Source organism: Camellia sinensis, chromosome 2 (genome assembly GCF_055761805.1).
Source record: "Camellia sinensis isolate YWXY chromosome 2, ASM5576180v1, whole genome shotgun sequence".
Taxonomy (NCBI): Eukaryota; Viridiplantae; Streptophyta; class Magnoliopsida; order Ericales; family Theaceae; genus Camellia; species Camellia sinensis.
In genome coordinates, this window is record NC_138962.1 from 31411760 (window position 1) to 31434238 (window position 22479).

At 38.3% G+C, this 22479-nt stretch overlaps 1 protein-coding gene across 1 annotated transcript; it reads right to left on the reverse strand.

Moving 5' to 3' along the window:
- Nucleotides 1-10390: 10390 nt before the first annotated feature.
- Nucleotides 10391-11236, reverse strand: LOC114277025 (uncharacterized). The gene is made up of 2 exons (XM_082913506.1): nt 10786-11236; nt 10391-10693 (listed from the first exon to the last, which is right to left on the reverse strand). The coding sequence occupies exons 1-2, from the start codon at nt 11180-11182 to the stop codon at nt 10602-10604; spliced, it is 489 nt and encodes a 162-aa protein (XP_082769632.1). The 5' UTR covers nt 11183-11236; the 3' UTR covers nt 10391-10601.
- Nucleotides 11237-22479: the final 11243 nt, after the last annotated feature.

Consider the following 22479-nt stretch of genomic DNA (forward strand, 5'->3'; position numbering starts at 1 on the left):
TTGTCACGGTTAATAGCAGCCGCATTGCCAAGGGATATGTTCATTCGGTGGAAGAACCTGAGAGCAATGAACTATTCGCAGATGTCAGCAAAGCAATTGACCAAAAAGCGGTAGAAGACTTGGTAGAAATAAGAATAGATGAAAAGAATCCGGATAAATTCTTTTTGCTCGGATCGTCGTTGTCCAGCACTGAGAGATTAGAGGTTTTGGAATTCTTAACCTCTAACATTGAAGTGTTCGCCTGGACACCCTACGACATGCCAGGCATTGATCCAAATTTCATCTGTCACCAACTCAATGTCCACCCATCCGCCAGACTAATCATTTAGCGCACTCGCAGATCGGCACTCTACCACGCCGAAATAGTTGCGGAAGAAGTGGGAAATCTGCTAGAGGCAGGAGCTATCAGAGAGGTGCACTACCCCAGATGGATTTCCAACACAGTCGTGGTAGCAAAAAAGAATGGCAAATGACGTGTCTGCGTCGACTATAAGACAGTCAACAAAGCATGCCCAAAGGACAGCTTCCCCCTACAACGAATAGATCAACTGGTAGACCTAACGGCAGGGCACAATCGACTTAGCTTTCTTGATGCATACAGAGGCTACCATCAGATCGCCATGTACGAACCAGACCAGGAGGTCACGTCCTTTATAACTCCAAGAGGACTGTATTGTTACAAGGTCATGCCCTTTGGCCTAAAGAACGCAGGGGCAACATTCCAAAGAATGGTCACCAAGATGTTCGAGCCGTTGTTAGGCAGAACAATGGAGGCTTACATCGACGACATGGTGGCCAAAAGCAAGGACGAGAACGACCATCTAAGGGACCTAGGTGAGATGTTCCAGATTCTGAAGAGACACAAGTTGCGCCTTAATGCATCTAAGTGCGCGTTCGGTGTAGGATCTGGCAAATTCCTAGGCTTCTTGGTGACCAACCGGGATATTGAAGCAGACCCCTCCCAGATCAAAGCTATTCAGGATCTGGAGAGGCCTAACTCAATAAAAGAAGTGCAGCATCTCATCGGCATGGCAGCTGCACTCAACCGATTCATTAGCCGGTCGTCAGACAGACTACGACCATTTTTTCTAGCATTAAAAGCCAAGTTCGAGTGGGACGAAGAATGCGACCAAGCTCTGGAAAAATTGAAGGAATACATGTCTTCTCCACCCCTGCTTGTCACCCCAATACCTGGAGAAGAACTCTTCTTGTACCTGGCGGTCTCTCAGCACGCAATTAGCGCAGTATTGGTCCGTGCGGAAGGAATCCAACATCTGCCCATTTATTATGTCAGCAAAACATTGCTGGGCATCGAAACGAGGTACTTGCCACTGGAAAAACTGGCCTTGGCCTTAATGATGGCCTCAAGGAAGTTGTCACACTACTTCCACGCCCACACCATAGTCGTCCTCACAGCTTTCCCATTAAAAGCTTTGTTTGAGGGGGCAAACTTTTCTGGACAAATCTTGAAGTGGGCAGTAGAGTTGGGAGAATTCGACATCAAGTTCCAACCCAGAACCACGATAAAGGCCCAAGCTTTGGCAGACTTTGTCGCAGAATTTACTCCTAGAAGTCATCATATCTGCCTAGTCGACCTGACTAATGCAACAGAACTAGGGATGGAAGTTGACGCCGAAATAGCGTAACCCCTGGTGCAGGATACTCAGTCGGACCCCAAGGTAGACCAGAGTAAAGAGAGCAAGGCAGAAGCGAACCATGCTACACCAAGCCAAGACTCACTAACAAATAAAGACTTGGTTCAATCAGATAGCGAGGGGCAGACAGCAAGTATGGACCTTGAAAAAGACACCAGCAACATTCTTGACCCCACGGCATCATCTAATCCTTCCACTTGCTGGAAATTATTCGTTGGAGAAATGTGGAAGCTCTTTGTGGACGGAGCATCCAACCGGCATGGTGCAGGACTTAGCATAGTCCTCATCTCACCAGACGGCCTGGTTGTGGAGCAAGCAGTCAACCTTGAATTCCCAATATCAAACAATGAAGCGGAATATGAAGCGCTTCTTGCAGGTCTTAAATTAGCATTCTACATGACGGCCACCGAGCTAATGGTCTACAGCGACTCACAGCTGGTGGTAAACCAAATTTCTAGCGACTACGAAATAAAGGATGACAGGATGGCCAAGTACCAAGAATTGGTCAGAACAGAGATCAAGAAATTTGAAGCAGTAAGGATAGAACAGATTGGCAGGGAGAAAAACAGTAGGGCAGACGAACTAGCAGGCTTTGCTTCAATGGCAGATACGTCCATCCCTCACCCACTGCTAATTGACTACCTACCAAGACCAAGCATTGAAGACCCCGAAGCAGAAGAGGTATGTTGCCCCGAACTAGGCCCTTCATGGATGGATCCCATCATACTATTCTTAAAAGACGGCGTCTTACCAGAAGAAAAGAAAGAAGCCAACAAAATTAGAACAAAGTCACAACAATTTTGGCTCTCCCCATCTATGGCATTATACAAAAAGTCATTTTCAGGACCTTACCTAAAGTGTGTCCACCCCAACAAAGTGGAAGCATTCTTGTTCGAGATACACGAAGGCGTGTGCGGAAGCCACCAATGAGAAAGATCGTTAGCCTACAGATCCATTTCACAAGGATACTGGTGGCCATACATGCAAGCAGACTCAAAGAAGTATGTGAAGACGTACGAGAAATGTCAGAAGTTCGCACACCAAATACATCAGCCAGCCAGAGAACTCCTACCATTGACCAGCCTATGGCCCTTCGCAATGTGGAGCTTGGACATAGTAGGACCACTTCCAACAGCACCCGGTAACAGGAAGTTCTTTCTCGTAGCAACAGACTACTTCACAAAGTGGGTGGAAGCAGAAGCATTGGCATCAATCAGGGAAAAAGATGTGAAGAAGCTCGTCTGGCAGAATATCATTACTCGATTCGGCGTACCTAAAGCCCTAATATTAGACAACGGCACTCAGTTTGATGGCAGAATCTTTAGAGGCTTTTTTGAAGAATACAAAATAGAGTTCTACAATTCTACACCGACATATCCCCAAGCCAACGGCCAGGCAGAAGCATCAAACAAGGTCATCTTGGATGGACTGAAGAAAAGGTTAGAAAGAGCAAAAGGCAAATGGGCTGAGGAACTTCCTTATGTTTTATGGGCCTACCGCACCACACCTCGACGATCAACAGGAGAAACACCATTCTCTTTAGCCTACGGCATGGAAGCAGTAATCCCGCTGGAAGTTGGCCTCCCCACAATTAGAAGCAAAAATTTTGACCCAGACTTGAATGGAGAAGCCATAGCATTGGAACTCGACCTCGCCGAAGAAAGAAGAGAAAAAGCATTGGTTCACATCGCCTCATACCAACAAGAGTTATCCAGGAAATACAACAAGACAGTACATCCAAGGCAATTTAAAATTGGAGATTGGGTACTGCGCAAAGTGATGGGAAACACCATAATACCGGGAGATGGCAAGTTAGGGCCCAATTGGGAAGGACCTTACAAAGTGGTTGGATTAGCAGGCAAAGGGGCATACCACTTAGAAAACGAGGACGACAAAGCCATTCCCAGGCCATGGAACACTGCCAATCTTAAATTATTTTATTTTTAACTTTTCTTCAATACTTGTAATTTTTCTTTTCCCCAATAAAACAAGTAGTTTTCTTTTCAGCATAAGTGTTTTATTCTGTAAAAAGTTGTTTTAGTGAGTTAGGGGCATTGAAAACTTGGTTGGTTGGAAAAACCAACACCCTTCTTAAGCCCAGGATAAGGATCCAGGCTGCAGGACATTTGGTTGGAATAACCAAATGCTTTATTCTAAATTGGCAGGAATAACCAATCTAGAGGTTGGCTGGAAAAACCAACACCCTTCCTAAGCTTAGGATAAGGATCCAGGCTGCAGGATATTTGGTCAGAATAACCAAACACTTTATTCTAAATTGGCAGGAATAACCAATCTAGAGGTTGGTTGGAAAAACCAACACCTTTCCTAAGCCCAGGATAAGGATCCAGGCTGCAGGACATTTGGTCGGAATAACCAAACACTTTATTCTAAATTGGCAGGAATACCCAATTTAGAGGTTGGCTGGATTAAACCAACACTTGGTACTCTTCAGCCGAAATAGGGATATCGCCTAAAGAGTGGTTGGCTGGATTAAACCAACACTTAGTACTCTTCAGCCGAAATAGGGATATCGGCTAAAGAGTGGTTAGCTGAATTAAACCAACACTTGGTACTTTTCAACCGAAGTAAGGACATCGGCTAAAGAGTGGTTGGCTGGATTAAACCAACACTCGCTTACTCTTCAGCCGAAGCAAGGATATCGGCTGAAGAGTGGTTGGCTGGATTGAACCAACTCTTAGTTCTCTTCAGCCAAAGTAGGTATCTCGGCTAAAGAGTGGTTGGCAGCTATAATTATATTGTAAGATTAAGACCGAGATAATTATCTCAGCAAGAAAATGTTAATCTGTATACAAAGTAAATGCAGGCATGGCATAGACCGAGTAGAAAGATGAAATGTTTTTTATTCAAAAGCAAAACAGAGCTACAATTATTGGAGACTCACTCCGGTTACAAACTTTTTTCCCAACAAAAAGCAAGAAAATACTAAAATCAAGCAACAAGAAGAGAAGTACAAAATCAGGCGAAAAGATCATCAAGAGTAGCATCAAGGTCAACTCGGACCCTGGTTTCATTCGATAGCATGGTCTCGGTTGGAAGTATGGTTTCCGTAGGCAGCTCGTTGGTCAGGTCTTCCACCATTGGCTCCGACCGAACTGATTGATTGACAGGGTCATTGACAACCGGGGTATCATTGGGCACGATTTCTTCTTCATCATCTGAATCCTCAAGAAATTGTTGCTGAAGGGTAGCAGCATATTCCGCCATGGAGCTCGGTATGAAGTATGCAGGAGCGTTAAAGACCTCGGTCTTTGGACCATGACCAAGCTGCACTACAGCCGCCCTCCACCCACATTTGAAGAAGAGATCCTTGGCAGCTTCACATTGTTTAATGTAAGTCGCCTCCCCCTCCTTGTAACCCCGGAGCTCGGTGTCATCCACACTCTTCTTCAGCTTCTCAATCTCGGCGTTCTTCTTTCCTTCGAGCTTGGCCAGCTCTCGCAGGTATTTGTCTTTTATCACGGCCGCAGCCTTTTGCTTGTCTGCTTTGGCTGAGCTAACCAATCCGGTCAGACGGACATTCTCGGATTGAAGCTCGGCTATCCGTTTCCTGGCTTGTTCTAGCTCGGCAGTCTTTTCAGTCATTTCGGCCATGGCTTGCCTTGTAGTCTTGCGAAGTTCCAGCACATGCTTATGAGCGATGTGGTTCTTCTGCATGGCCTGCAAAAGAATGGGAAAAATTTGTAATCAAACCGAGATGAAAGTTGTACAAATTAGAAAGATTAATAGAGGAAGCTACTTACGAGCACCATGGATTTCGTGGCTGAACGGATGGCTTTTAACTCGGTCAAGTGGTTGTGGTGCTTCATGTCGGCGGGAAGGCAAACACCTTTAGCCAGGTTGAATGCCATCAGGTGGTCTTTCTCTGCAACCACTGAGTCAGAATCCGTGATAGCACGGTTTTGAAAGGTGATTTTTGGAGCCCATTTGGAGGAGGTAGCTTGGCTAGAGCACTCCGGTTGTGGGCTCGATGGAGGGCTTGACAGAATGGTTTGAGGAACTGCGGTTTCATCTTTGTCAACAAGACGTTGCTCGGTTTGGGTAGTCCGAGCACGTTTCTTTGGGTGAGATGATGAAGGTTGTTGAGTAGGAAGGGCCACCACGGTCCCCTGAGTTTGATCAGTTGGTGATATCTCGGTTGGGTTTGTTTCGGTCAGAAACGCTTGCACGGCTCTCTTTTTGGCCATTTCTTGTTTGGCAGTAAGTGGGATAAGGTTAATTTGAGGCAAGGATAGGTCCGGTTCAGAAGAGGCTTCTAGTAGAAAGTCGGTTACCCTGGTCCTTCGTTTTCCACTGTATTTGTAGGTCGGTTCAAATTTAAGCAGGTCAGTCCAACTCCGGTCTGGATATCGCAACGCGGCGAGAAGCACGTTCAAGTTGGGGTAACTGTATTGGGACTTAAGAAAGTTCCTATCTACAAGAAAGAAGGCAACAATTAGTTCGGTTCACAATCAGAAAACCGAAATAACAAGAAGAATGCAGTAAAGCCGGGGTAACCCTACCGACTACACCCTTGTTCCAGTTTATTCTGTGGCCTGGGATCTTGGCTTGATGGTCTTCAAAATTTCCAGATACCCAGAAAAAATCATCATCGTTCAAGTCTTTGTCCGGTGTGTCCTTTATTATTTTTTCACGCCGACGCTTTATTCGTAAGTAGTAAACTCAGCCATCTTCGGCTGATCCTATGGAATACTGGTGGAAGAGCTCGGCAAGACCAAGGTTAAGGCCAGCCCGACTGTTTAGCTCGGCTATTCCGTTTATTATGCGGTAAGAATTGGTGGAAAGTTGGGTAGGGCAGAGTTTGGTTTGCCTGAGGAATTCACAGAGTAAGGGTTGTACTGGGAAGCGTAGACCGCACTCCACAATGGAAATAACATTAAAAGGGACAAAACCCTGTTTACCCCAAGGAACGGTATCTAGGTCGGCTAAGGTGAGGAGAACATCGTCAGGGATGTTATAATCCTTTCGGAATTCAGCCATACCACCAGGTGTGTTTACTAAATACCTATACTTTCCCATTATGGTTTAAGTTATGAATAAATTTTACTTGGGTGTTAGCTTGGTCGGAGAATGGTACTGAGTAGCTCAGTTGAGCGCTCAAAGGAGTGCCTGGGCAACCTAAGTCTGCAAAGTGAAAAACAAAGGTGTTAAGCACAGATCGTGGGACCGTGCTAAAAGAAACACATGCAAGATAAATGAAGCCCTAGCTCGGCTATGTGAAGTGCTTCGTGTGTTAGCTTGGTTTGAGCAAGGGTTCTGTTAGCTCAGTTTTAAGCCAAGGTTTGCTAGCTCGGTTTGAGCAAGGGTTCTATTAGCTCGGTTTTAAGCAAAGGTTTGCTAGCTCGGTTTAAGCAAGGGATTTGTTAGCCCGGTTGAGCCTATTGGGGCAACATTCTTAGTTCGGTTTGAACTAAGAAGGCTGGTTTAGCCCCGAGTTGTAGCTCGGTCATGGCCGTGGCTTTCAAGCATACTATTAGCACGGATCAATAGCCAGGCTAAATTAAGTGAAAAGATGGTTTGACTTGTTGAAACTACTTGCAAAGCATGAAGAGTTAGTTCGGTTGATTAGTCCGGCTAGATTGACATTGACTGCAAACAACTTCCTAGTTCGGTTACATGTTGATTTTGAATCAAAACCAGTGTTTCTCAGACTATTTCATGAATTCAAGTGGGTTCTATTACAAGGTTTTTTTTCTTCTTCAGAAAACGAAAGGCAGAATGAAAAATGGAAGCGAAAGTGGAAAGTATGTTTTGAAAAGCAAAACAAGAGCTACGTAACATGATTAAATCAACATAAAGGAAGCATCAAGTCACTTACCAGACTAAAGAAAGGAAACTGAAGATGGGAGCAATGGCATCAAAACCACGAAGCTTCCTTAGTTGCAGGACAATGGAGGCTCGAAGAGAGAGAATGAGATGAATAGTGGTGTAAGTGATTCAAAAGAGAACAAAAGGGTTTGTTTTGATGGAAGGCCCAAAATTTGGGCGGGACTGTTCAAAAAACACGAGGTACGAAGACGGCGTGACAGCTACCTTCAGCCAATAAGAGTATGCCACGTGTCCTTGGGATAAGAAGCGATTCAGTTGCCGTGATTGAAGAGACGTTTTGACCGAACAAGTACAGCCCGGTGTGAATTTAGCTCGGCTGGAAAGGCTGAAAGAGTTTTAGCTTGGTTGGAAAAGCTTAAAAGCTTAGCTCAGTAGTAAGGTTAAAGTTTTTAGCTCGACTGGTAGACAAGGTAATCCCTATCATACTGCGCAGATAGAATTAAGGGGTAATTGAGAGGGAAATTTATATGAAAATTGGGCCGAGCTGGGTAATAGGCCGTTATGGGCCACAGTACGAAGGGCTGAGTAAAAAGGCCATAAAGTTACTTCGGTCCAAAGGAGGTTTAAAAGTTACTCCGGTCCAAAAGAGGCTTGAAGTTATTCCGGTCCCAAAGAGCTTACGGTAAGCTCGGTCAGGACCACGTTATTGGTTATCCCGGTCGAAGACATACCATGGTTAGTACTGGGAGAAACCGGGGTAAGAGCAGTGAATGGAAGAGCCGAGCTATAGTTATCTCGGTCTAGTCTGCGGATCAGCACAGTCATGCTTACCTCGGTCATATTGGAATCCGACCATGGTAAAACCACCTCACTTGGTTTAAGCAGTAAGGAGGGTGTTGAAAGATAAGCATTATCTTTTAAGAATATGACTCCTAGGAGGACTCTACATGGAGGAGTAAGAGTACTACTATGATTATGCCACGCGGAACCTATAAAAGCTCACAACATCACCCATGGAGAGGTAACACAACTTTGATTCCCGAACAAACAGAGCTTTTTGTCTATTTGTCTATTTTGCTGACTTAGGCATCGGAGAGGTATCCGGCACACACCCGCCGGCTAGCTCACGTTTGTATTTTCAGGGAGTAAAGCGACGACGTACGGAGAAGCGCAGACTTGATCAATAGGATTATACGGGAAGAAAATTTCGTGCCTGTACAACCACCAATTTATAAATAATTATTTTGAGAAATTAGAATTTGAATAAAAATTTAAAAATACATATGGGAATTTATTTTTTTCCCTACGAAAAATACATATTTGGAGAAATTATCCCTCTTTTTCCATTTATTTTATTTTATTTTTCTTTCTATTTATTTTCTCATTCATTTTTTCACAGTGTCACTGCAGCAAATAACAGCACTATATAATTTTATTATTATTATTATTATTATTATTATTATTATTATTATTATTATTTGTTCTCTTCTCTATGTTTTTTCCTCAATTTTTTTAATAATTTTTTCTCATCTATGTTAGCTAGCATCACCCAATACCATAACATCTTACGAAATATGAATTTTTCTTTTATTTTGTAAAAATATTAGTGTATTAAATGTTTTTTAAGAAAAATAAACATTATAACATTTCATATTTATAATAAAATTTTTTTTTTGACTTACAGAAATTACCAAATGTCACCTCATAAATATATATAAAAAATTATAATTTTAACTTTTCACAATCCTATATTCTCAAATTTTAATTATCATTAAAAAAAAAGGTCAATTTTTCTCACCTTAATAATAAAAATTTTAAAAATAAATATAAAAGTGAAAAAATATCTAATCACGTTATAATATAAATTAAAATTAGATTATAGGGAATGAAAGATAAATAAATTATTTAAGAATAATAAACTATTTAAATTTGTCATTTCTTAAATCTAATTAAAATAGAATTTTACTTGAAGAAATAAATTATTTGAAAATAATAAAATACTCAAATAATTTGTTATTTATTACATCTAAAATCTATATCTCCATCTTTGTTTCTTTCATTTAAATTATTTTTATTAAATTAAATCTCAAAATTAATTCAAATAAGAAATATGGATGTTCTTTCTTAATTTTATTAATGGTTGATTTTTTCTTTTCTTTTTTTAAATTTATAAAAATTCAAAACTTATAGTGGAAAAAAAAATACAAAGTCAAGAAAATACAAAAAAAAAAAATGTGAGAAATAAAATGATAATTTAATATATAGGTAAATTACAATTAAAGCTTATTAAGTGTAAATAGTATTATGATCATTGATACAACTAAGTTAACACCATTTGGCTTAAATTAACAGAAAAGAATAATATTGACAATATTAGAAAAAGTAATTACAAAGAAGATCCCTATAATTGTTAAACCCCAACGAGGTGAGTATAATTTACCCAAAAAATAAAAAAATGTATTTCCCATCATCGTTTTCATCATCATCATCATCATCGAAAGTATTATTGACATCGGAGCTACATCATCAAAGATCTACCTTCAAGTTTTGCTCTAGTTAACATTGAATTTTACATAATAGATTCATGTCACCTCAAAAACATCTCATTCCGATCCCCATTTTTTCTCTTTTTTTTTTGGATGAAAAATACATCTCATTGTTTCACAAAAACTCTTTTTTGATAAATCTTAAACCCTAAAAAATAAAAACTAAAAACATGTTTTTAAATTTTTAAAATTATTTTCATCCTCAAAAAATATAAAACTATATGAAAATAATTAATTGTAATTTTAATTTATTGATTTTTTACTAAATTAATTTTTAATTTAAAAAAATCAAAAAACAATTTGTAAAAACCGAAATAAAATCAAACTGATTTATTCTAGAATAATCTATAGTCACATCTCCAGTATTACTGGTAATTTTAAATTAAAAAAACAGATCAATCATAACAAAATTAATGGCCCCATATAAATATGTCCATATAAATTACTGTTCATATAAATATGTCAATCTTTACCCAATGTAGAATCTTCATTCCTTTTCTTAGGGAGAAAAAAAAAATGAAAAAAAAAAAAAAAGTTCCAACAATAATTCAAATAAAAAAATTCAAATTTATAATTGACTGTACACAACAAAATTGAATGGAGAAGGATCAATTCATGATTTCGGTGAAGCCGATTGCCGTACCGCACAAGCCACCACCTGCGCCCACTGCCTTAATCTCGTCTTCACCATCTTCGGATCATCACCTTCACATTATTTCCAAAAAATAAAAAATAAAAAATATTTAAATTAACAAAAAAAAAAAAGTTGATAAATTACAGCCGTTGGATCAACCTACCTGAGTCGTCGAATATAGTGCTAGGGTTCTCAATCGACGGCGAATCGGGATCGGAAACCACCGTGGACGACGACGATGACGAACTGGACAGTCTCTGGCTGTACTGCTTGTTAACGGCGTGGTAGAGTTCCAAAGCAGGGAATGTATTCGATAACTTCGGATCGATATCAGGCAAGTCGAATCGGAACCCTAACTCGAAGCAAGCTTTGAGTTCGTCCAAATCGTCGTCGGTGACGCTCTTGCTTCGGCGGAGGCCGCCATTGCCGCAGCCGCCTCGTCGCAGCTTGTGGTGGTTGCCCCTCCGCCGTGACCACGCCTCGTCTCGGAGCATGTCCGGCGACCACGAATTTTGCTTGAATAGCGGGGCCGGCCGCGGCGGAGGTCTGGATTCCGACATACGGAGGCGGCGGAGCTCGGTTTTTCGGGGGATTTTCGCGGCGGGAAAGAGAGTTTTTTTTTCTGAAAAAGTGGGATTCTGTGTATATATAGTTTGAGAAGTCGGGTTCTGGTGCGGTGAGGGCAAAGGTTTGGATGTTGGGGTGGGCTGAAGAATAGGGAATCATGATTTGACACGTTGCGATTGAAGGGATAATTATGGGAATTTCAGTCCGACAGCGGAGAATTACGAGAAAGGGCTTCATTAACAGCCTGGCTCTGTGGGCAAACCCTTTACAACAAGGCCTTTAGCAATCACCGAGCTGTCATTTTTGCAAGTTTTTGAGGGTCTTGGACAGAAGAGTTAGGTCAAAACAGTTTATTAAAAGATAAAATAAGTTAATATAATTAATAAAATAAAATAAAATATTTAATTAAATTTTTTTTTATAATTATCAAATTAATTATAAAAAAAGTTAATTAATTTTTCAAATATAATTATTTTAGCCAAGTTAAAATAGTTAAAAAGTTAAATAATCAACTAAAATTATCAATTTCTCACACAAGGTCTTTTTTTGGGTTTTATTTTAGGTTCACAATAATAATTTAAACCGTTCATCTTGTAAATCTCACAATGAGAGGGTTTGGCAAATGATTTTTTTAGTTTTTTAGGCTAAAATTTACAAAATGACAAAATAGACTAAAATAGTTAATAACATAAAATGTCACATCAAATCTATAATTATTTCGATTTTTCTTTCACAAATATTACATCTAATTATAAAAAAATTCAATCATTTTTCCAAATACAAATACTTTAACCCACTAAAATAGGGATAATTCTACGCCCCAATAATAACTCAGTTCGTTGAACTACCATTTTGAAATTTTAATTTATATTATATCTTAATGTAAATTTATTAATAAGAGCAATAAACATTAAACCCTAAAATAATTTTTTTTTCTCATGGTACGCCCAAATCATTTATACTTTTCAATTTCGTCTTTTTTTTTTTAAATTTTAATTATTTTATTTCCATCTCCTTACTCATCCTAAAACTTTAATCCACCTCATTAAAACTAACCATTATCATTAATATCAAAGTAGTACTACCATACTTTCTTAAGATTCTTTAGAATGATTTCTAACCCAACAGTCATTGCTGCGGTTTGAAGAACCCCCTTAATTTGAAGCCCATCACAAAGGCAGCTAAGTTGAAACCAATCTCCATCCAGAGTGAACCTCAAGTTTTGATAAATGGTTGTAATGGTAGTTTACAATCTGACTGGAATATAAGTATAATAGATGATAGTAGATGCTTATCTACTGTTTTTTTTTTTTTGATTTTCTTAGCATCAGGAAGGTCTTGCGCTTTGTAATTAAGGCCAAGTTTGGGAAGACTAAATAAGTGCACTTTTTGTCTTTTTGGACTAAAAAATTGAGATTGAAAATATGGATGTTTGGGTTAACTTTTTGACTTTTTATGGAAAAATGTGTAATAAAAAATTGTAAAAATTGGTTTGTAGAGGAAAATTTGAATTGGGAATTGTGCAGCCGTAATTGTTGACTTTTGGTGAATAGTGTTAACTTTTTAACTTTTTGAGTAACTTTTTGACTTATTTGGGACTTCCCAAACTTAGCCTAAACCTGCCCATAAGTTGGCGCACAACGTATTGATCGATTATGATTGAATGTTATTGTTTCTTTTTGTTTCCTCCAACAATACTCTAGATATATGTATATCATATAGATATATTCAATTGTGGACATAAAAAGATTTTGTCGCAAAATATATAAAAAATTTAGAGATTTAGGTCAAGTTTGGCAACTTAAAAATAATCCATCATTTTATCTTTTTTCCATCACATCACATCTCTACTTTTCTGCACATCTTTTCGTAAAAAGACAAAATTTTGATTATTACATTTATATGATTAAAAATTTAGTTTTGTGATTTTTAAAAATCTCAATTAGTTCTTGAATGTTGTTGTATTTTGTTGAACAAAAGGAGTAGCTATAATGAGAAATCTGTTTAAAAATTTCTGAAAAGATTTTTTAAAGTGATGCAATTTGGATTTTTGATTTGTTTATTAGGTGTACTTTGAAGGGTAATTTAGGAAAAAAAATATTAGGTGTATTGAGAGTAAATTATAACCCTAAATAATTTAATAGGATGTATTGAGAAATTTAGCGTACTTCATAATTTTTTGGGTGCAAATAAAATTCCCTCTAAAATAGTCAAAAACTAAAATATTCTATTAAAATAGTCAATTTTCTAAACGAGGCCAATGAAGACCATCTGTGCAAAAAATTAGTTTCATCGGATATCGATAAATACATAAACAAATCATTTTTTATTTTATATAATGAAAGGTTTAAGTTTAAAGTCACAATTACTGTTCATTTTAAAAATAAGATGCAATTTTTTTCATATATTTAATGATATTTGATTAAATTAATTTTTTTCATAACTCATCTAAATTGTTGGGATTACGAAATGAACAATTTAAATTATCATTGTAGACCTAGAATGAAGCCCAAAAAATGAAGTATAAAGGAATATGGATGGGAAGTCATTTCCAGACAAAAAATTAAAAACTTATTAAAAAAATTAAAAAATTAAAAAATATACCAAAAAAATCAAAAAAAATTATTTTCTCTCTGTTTTTTGTACGTTTTTTTTCTATAAAAATCAAAAAAATATTCCAAATATACTATTAATTTTTTTCACCTCATATTTTAGTTAAAAGCTAAAAAATACTAAAATAACATATTCTCAAGCCAACCCTTATTGATAATTTTAAAAAGAAAGTTATAAAATAATTTATAATTTATTGAATAAGAAGCTTTTGTTCATACTCAAGTCTCGTTAGCGAATAAGTTATTTTAGTAATTTTTTTAATTTTTTATAAAAAAATATGTGAAAAAATAGAAAGAATGATATGATAACCTATAATAATTTTTTAACATTTTAACTAAAACATATAGATACCAAACCAAGACTTACTCAAAAATAAAAAAAATTGTCGAGAAAATTATCAAGTAAATCGATAATTTCATCATATGTGCTTGTTCAATTATTAACACTATTGGACTTGCACTTATGTTTTACCAACTAGGAGCATTATTGGTCTTTTTTTTATCAATAAATATAATTTGTGAACCAGTTTGTTAGTAAATTTTAAACAGTAATGCTAGTTTCCTGACAAGCCTATGAATCTGAACGTGATAACTTAACCCATATTATATTTAATTATATATGTGATTATGTATTTGATATAAATTTATGAGTTTAAGTATGAGAAATATGTGAATTTGGAAAAATATTTGTTGAAAGTAGGAATATCTATTGCAATTGAAATTTTGAACTGAAATTAAAGGCCGTAGAGGCGCGATAAGCAAAATCTGACTTCATAGTTATGATTAGCATGATTTTTAGAGCCTATGGTGAGATTTTGAAAAATCATGATTTGTAATGAATAAATTAAGATTTTTGAGTTAAGTTATATATGCATAGCCTCTTTTGTTCTTCATTTTGTTAGAAGAGGGCTCCAAAGTGTGAGTTAGAGAGAGAGGAAGAGGAGAAAGCCACTACAACAAAAACATACTTTAGTGGCACTACACTAGTGGCATATTTTTAGAAAATGCCACAAAAAATGATATTTAGTGGCAAGTTTTTGAAAAATGCCACAAAACGACAAACATAAAAGGCTCTAGTGACATTTCAATGAACAAGTGTCATAAAACTACAACAAAAACATACTTTAGTGGCACATTTTTAGAAAATACCACAAAAATGATATTTAGTGGCACGTTTTTGAAAAATGCCACAAAACGACAAACATAAAAGGCTCTAGTGACATTTCAATGAACAAGTGTCACAACACTACAACAAAAACATATTTTAGTGACACCATACTAGTGGCATGTTCTTAAAAAATGTCACAAAAAGAATATTTGGTGGCATTTTTTAGAAAAATGTCATAGAGCAACAAACATACAAGGCTCTAGTGGCATTTCAATTAAAAAAAGTGTCACTTCATTACAACAAAAATGTCACTACAACAAATTTACACTTTAGTGACACTACACTAGTAGCATGTTTTTAGAAAGGGCAAATTACATATACACCCCTCGAGGTTTGGCTAAATTACAAATACCCCCCTGAGGTTTGAGAAATTACGAATTCCCCCCTGAATGCTATATTTGCATAAGAAATTAGGGGGTAATTTGTTATGAAATATAAACCTCAGGGGGTAAATTGTTATGAAAATACAAACCTCAGGGGGCGGGATGTAATTTTCGAAACCTCAGGGGGGTATCTGTAATTTAACCAAACCTCGAGGGGTGTATATGTAATTTGCCCTTTTAGAAAATGCCACAAAAATAAAAATTGGCATTAAATGTTTTAGAAAAATGCCACAGAACCACAAAACATATAAGCCTCTAGTGGCATTTCAATAAAGAAATGTCATATCAATTTTATGACATTTTATAAAATAATGACACACAAAATTATGTTCGTGACATTTACCAACAGATGTCACTAAACTTTAGTTGCAATGGCATTTTTTAAAAAATATCAGGACACTAGGTGGTGCAAATTACTTTTTATGGCACTTAGGTCAAAAGTGTCATAAACAAATATTTTATAGCATTTTGAGAAATGCCACTAAGCCAAAAACTTTCCAAGCTTATAATGACATTTTTGAAAAAACAAAAAATGCCAATATATTTTCTAAATTTTTAAAATGCAGTAAATGATTAAAAATAAATGAATTAAACTCAATATACACTACAGGAAAAAGCATATTCGGCGACTAAATTTCCTGACCAAAAAAATTTGGTTGCTGAAAGTATAGTTTTCAGCGACCAAAACAGCATTAGTTGCCAAAAGTAAAGCTTTTTGGCGACTCAACAAATTTAGTAGCCAAAAGTCTACAATTGGCGACTAAAAATAAGTTTGGTCGCTGATTATATGGGTTTTACCGGCTATAAAAATTTTAGTAGCCAAAAGTAAAGCTTTTTGGTGCCAAAAAAAATTTTAGTAGCCAAAAGTCTACAATCGGCAACTAAATCGCCAAAAGTGGTCATTTTTAGCGCGGGAGAACTAAAATCCTAAGGCGGGAATAAAATTTTTTGGTGATCAAAATTTTGGTAGGTGAAAGTGCATATTCGGCAACCAAATCCGATTTTAGTCGACAAAAGTTAAGTTTTTTAGCAACTAAAAAACAATTAGTAGCCAAAAGTATAGATTTTTAGTCGCCAAAAGTGGTCTTTTTTTTATTTTGGTAGTAAATAGTTTATTTTACATAAATTATGTTCAATAAAATAATTATGTTTATACATATACTTTTATATTAATATGGATGTATATACTATATAAATAATATATGTTGCATATATAATCATGTGGTGCTATAGAGGTGTAGTGGGAAGAGTGTGGTGTATAAGGTTTATGGTGCGGAAGGTTGGCGGTTCGAGTCTCCGCAAGAACGGATCAAATTGTTCTACAACGAATTATCGTCATGAATGACACTTGATAGCGTCACGAATAGTGCCTACCATGACATTAAAGTGTCACTGAAAGGTTTTAGTCTTGATGGTGTAATGACACTTACAAGTGTCACTAACTCTTTTTTTAATGGCACTTGATAGTGCCACAAATAATATCTACCATGACATTAAAATGTCATTGAAAGTTTTCAGCCATGATGGTGCAGTGGCACTTGTAAGTATCTACCGTGGCACTCATATCTACCGTGGCACCGATAGAAGTGGCACTTGTTCAAAATGTCACAAGACCAAAAAATGTCGTTAGAAGAATAGTTTTGTGGCACTTTCAAATGTCACTAAACTAAGAAAATGTTGTAGTGAGCTAGGGATTTGAAGGGAATCAAGGGGCAAACCATAGATTTGAGTTAAGTTATGAAAATTTACTTACAAACTGTCTCTAACTTATCTTGTTAAGAAATCATGAAGAAATTAGGAATTTTGAGCTAGGGTTTAGAGTTGTGTAGTGACTAGAGTTAAAGGCATGAAATTGGACCTTAATCTCTACACCATTGTTTGATTTGAGTTATATAAACAAAATTTGTGAGAAAATCATTTCTGAATATATGTATTTTAAACTTGTGTATGTAAACCATGAAATTGTGAAAAGATGAGACCATGAAATTATTGTTGATGCAAGATTGATATGTTTAATGTGGAATTGCACTTGTATCATGCTTAGATATCATGTTTTTGAGTTGTTTTTACATGGATTTGGGCTTGGGAATGAAAGAAAAATGTTTGTATCTTGGAGCCTTTTTCGAACTGCCTGAGTGAGCCCAGACCGCTCGTGCGGCCTTGGGCTCCGCACAAGCGCCCAAGATTTAAGCCTAAACCCACTCCTCATTGTGCGCTTGAGCGACGGCCATTTCCACATGTGCGGAGCCAGACCGCTCGAGCGGTTGGACCGATCGCACGTGTGGCCAAACAGGAACAAAATTGTGTTGTTTTGTCTTGCTACCCCCGGCCTCCGGAATGCGTTCCCAACCTTATTTAGCCCCTTTTGGGAGTGAAATGATGAATAGAAACTCATTAAAGAAGGTTGTGAATAATGAAAGAAAATAGTACAATTGAAGTGAATCACTTATCGAATATGTGTGTAACACGTTTGGTGTAGGTTATGTGCCGGAGAAAACACCACAAGATCGATCCCACTGTGAGTAATAATACCATATTTACATGTTCGTTATTGTGTACCTTAAACCATGAACGGTGATTCGTGCCAACATTGTGATTTTTTTAAAATGAGAAACCTCATTAATGTTATATAACATGTGCAACGTTGGGTTTGAGGTCGTTTTGTTATATGTTGGGTTTGAGGCCGTTTTGTTATATGTTGAGCTCGAGGCCGTTTTGATATACGTTGGGCCCGAGGCCATTTTGATATACCTTGGGCCCGAAGCTGTTTTGATATACGTTGGGCTCAAGGCCGTTTTGTTATATGTTAGGCCCAAGGCTGTTTTGATATACGTTGGGCCTGAGGCCGTTTTGTTATATATTGGGCCCGAGGCCATTTTGAAATATGATTGGGCCCGAGGCCATTTTGAAATATGATTGTGTAGACGCGCCTTGTCGGCCCCATGCTACAGTTCGGACTCGATTTGCGTGTCGGTTCTTAATCTGATTTCACAATGTGCAATGTGAGATTAATAAATCACCGAAGAGTTCAAATCCGGCAAATCGTTTTGGAAAACAGATTTTTTTAGAAAGAAATGCCAAACATGGACTGCTTTGCCAGATACAGAGTCGCCACCTAAATATTTTATTTTGGGGAAATTTAGGAAACCCTGACTCGTTACCTAAGGCCACGCGTCCGTCATCACCAAAGTTGCCTCGGCTCGGGAACTTGGGTACGATTGGGGAAGGTCAGCTATGAGTACCCTCGCTCGCCCGATCCGAAGATCGGCCTCTACTAACCATGATATCTAGTTTTGAAAACGTTATGTGTTCTTAATCCGGTTATTAGCCTAATCTTACTATGTGATGCGCACAACACAAAAGTATAGACTAGATCGCCTAATTTGGAACAAAGCATCGCATATTCGTTTGGTTGAAAACAATTTAAAATTTGCTACTCGCAAGTAGGCTAAAACACGGATTTCAATGAGTTATTCCAACTCAAACAATCCAACCTTCACCCACAGGCATTCAGGCAATTTATATCACATAAGCATATAGCCACATGGTAAGCATGCTGTCATGTTTAACATTCAGACTCATGCGAGATGTTAAAGCATAAAAACACTCACAGTGTACTCCAAGCCAAAACAAGAAACTAGTTAGTAATCATACATGATCCTAGTTCATGTTAAAGTGACTAATGCATCGCATACAAAATGTCACTAGAATAGGCTCAGCTAATCTATGGATGGCATGTGAAATGTGACAGATAGCATATATTCAAGTTAGATTTGAAATACTATGCAGTTAGCATGATGCGCCGAGCCCGGTGCATGCAATACTGATGAATGATGCACGCATGCATAGCATAAGGTATGCTAAATTGAATATGCCCTAATACTAACCATCAAAAGCTAGTAAATAAAAGGGAGAAAGACGTGGGGTTGAAAGACATACACACATTCACGCACGCTTATTACACAATTGCCCTCGCTCGGAGGGTCCGAAAGAATAATACAAATTAATTAACCCATAAGCTAATTAATTAATTACAGACCAATTAACTAGTTAAGCAAATTAACTAAGCTAATAAAGCGATAAAACCGCTTCGGGAAGAGGGCCCAATGCACGTATGCTCGGCTTGACTCGGAAACCCACCGCCATGCACAAGTTACCTCTATTTTCACTGTTTTCCTCCTCTGAAGACTGCACAAGTCCCAAGGTACACCCTCTGAACACTGGGAAATGCCACCGACCATGAGGAATGGTCACCGGTCAAAGGTAAGTTGTCATCGACCATCTATGAAGCCATCGGCCAGAAATGGGTAGCCGGCTGGCACTAGAGATGGCCGACTGGCCATATCTTCTTGCAGGAACCTGTTTTGACAGCAGCAGATGGCAAAACAAGGCATGGCAATGCATTTCAAAGCAATGTTTGTACCACCACACCCCTTATCATGTTTATGACTCAAAAGGGTATGGTACTCGATTCTCGGACCACCAATCGCGTATTTCAATGCGTGATGGCCCAATAAACCAAGTTGTGCATTTTGGTGTGGAATGAAATGCACATAAACAAACAATAGAGGCCCAACCTCTATTATAATCAATTCAAGAGGCAAGGCATGCATACTTAGTGAAATGCAACCTAGGCATGCAAGCTAAACATGCAACATGAGGATGCAAACAAGCATGCTAAGATGCAAATATGTAACAAGTATGCAAGTTAACAAGCATGCAAAGATGCAATGTGAACATGCAAACATGCAAGACATATAACATGTTAAGCAATCAAAACAAGAGGAAATGCATGCCAAATGCAATGTGATTCAAACATACAACACATGCGATAGGCCAAGTATGTAACAACATGCAAGGCTAGCATGCAACAACACGCGAATGAGGGTCTTAGACTAGTTTGGGCAGCACTCAAATAAGCCCCAAACAGTGGCCAAATGCTAAGAAAATGAAGGCCAAAATACACACAAACATGCATGCACACATGGTTCAAAACTTAAGCATCAAAGAGCAACTTTTAAGCACACTTAAAAGGGACAAACATGGACATATGGCATGCATACTAAGCTCTGAAAATCATGTTATAAAGGTGCCAAACCAAGTAAACAAGACAAGCTAGGCATGCAACAATGTCCAAGACTCAAGGGGGCTATGAAGCAAACCCCAAAGGGCCAGGAGGACCTAAAACAGGTCCAATGCAGGTCTAAACAAGACCAAAGACGCACCTAGATGGCATATAAATGGTCTAAATATGGAAGCATACATAAAGGGTCCAAACATGGAGCATAAGACACAAGCCTTTTAAGGCATTGAAGGGGCATCAAATGCAAGCATACAAGTATACCACAAGGACTAAAATGATGCTATAAGTGGTGCCAAACCACTGAAACAAGCAAGTAAAGCACGCTAGAGGGGTCAACACTCAAGGCTCACAAGGGGGATTACATGGTAGCTATACAAAACAAAGCATGGATGACCCAAGCAACCAAAAATAGACCTTGGGCACACTAAAACATGCATAAAATCTTCACAAAGCTAGGCCAAAACAAGTAGGCATAGTGGTCTAAATGCTAGGCACATGTTAAGGCAATTCATGGCATTACAAGACAAGTATGCTAAGCATCCATGGTGTGTCTAAATCAATTAAAAACAACGCTATATCATGGCAAAATAAGCACAAATAACACTTAAAACATGGCCAACATACACTTAAACAAGATGCTCACACATGAGGCTAAAATGGCCAACATTGAAGGCAACAATGAGAGGGGATGGCCCTCTCCTTCTTAGGACCTTAAAGCACCATCCCCACCACTGAAATCCCTCTGTATTTCAGTGGTGAGGAGGCCCAAACAAGGTGGTCCCGGAGCTCACCAAAAATGCACAAAATGGGGACCAAATAAGGCCTGAGAAGGGTCAAACAACCCCAAACAACAAAGTGACCTTAAACAACTATTTAGAGAACTCAAAAACAAGACTTTCATTAGTTATACACAAAGTCTAAAAATAGATTCAAGGTAGGTTAAAAGACTATGCAAAAATGAAAAATAAAGAGCAAGAATCTTACCCTTGTAGACCCCTTCAAGGATGGAGCTCCACCAGCCTTCCTTAGCTCGAAACCAACTCAAAACTTTGAAAACAAACCTTTGGCACCTCAGAAACCAAGGTAAGGTGTAGCACTAGGTGTTTATGCACAAAAGTAAGACACAAACACACTTATACACACACAAAGGCAAAAAGAGAGAGAGATATAGAGATAGGTGATCCACAAACCCTAACCCTAATCCAGACCTCTGGAACTCAACCTTCTAACCCTTGAGAAGGGAGGAGAAAGCCTCCCTTTATAGAGGATCACTCTTGCAAAGCTTACAAAACAAGCTAAGCAAGAGTGAAATCCCTACATACACGTGTATGGAGGGGGGCAAAGTGGGTGCCAGCTATCACAGCTGGCACAAAATATCTTCCAAAAGCAGATGCACAGTGGTCGGCCATCCAAAGATGCCAAATTAGCCAAAACAATGGTCGGCCGACCATCAATAGTGCTGACCGGCCAAACATTTGGCCGATGGCAACAAAACAGTGGCCGGTGGCCTCAAGCCATGGCCGGTGAGGTGTGGGGATGGCCAACAAGCCATTCCTTGCCCTCCAAAGCAAAAACACAAGTGTTTGGTGCAAAACCAAACACAAAACAGTCGAGTCGAGAGATCTTGAGGCAAGGCGTGTGGCCGAGACCTCCGACAACTCAAGACGAACAAAAACATGGATGATCACCGAGTGTTCAAACGGTGACGTCCAAGTCGTGAGGACGGTCAAAAATGGGGTGTCTACAGTTGCCCCTCTTTGACAGAACTCGAAAGTCATAACAATGACGGGAGTGAGTATTAAAGCCCAGGGACGACCCATTTTTGACAAGGCCAAAGACTCAGACAAAGCATGCAAGACAATAAAGATATGCGTCCGAAGGCGGGGGCAAAATGCAACTGGCCATGCACAAAGCCGAGCATAACTTATGATCATGCAAAGAAAGCTGTAACGAAGCATAACATGCGACAGTTTTAAGCAATCAAACACAAAGCCAACTACATTACAATGCAGAAAGGATGTAAGAGAATTATGTAATTCTCGCT

Excerpts from the sequence above, each read along its gene's own strand:
- LOC114277025 (XM_082913506.1), bottom strand. The coding sequence starts at position 11,182 with ATGTCGGAATCCAGACCTCCGCCGCGGCCGGCCCCGCTATTCAAGCAA. Across the intron at positions 10,694-10,785 it reads CACTATATTCGACGACTCAG|GTGATGATCCGAAGATGGTG; the intron begins GTAGGTTGATCC and ends AATAATGTGAAG.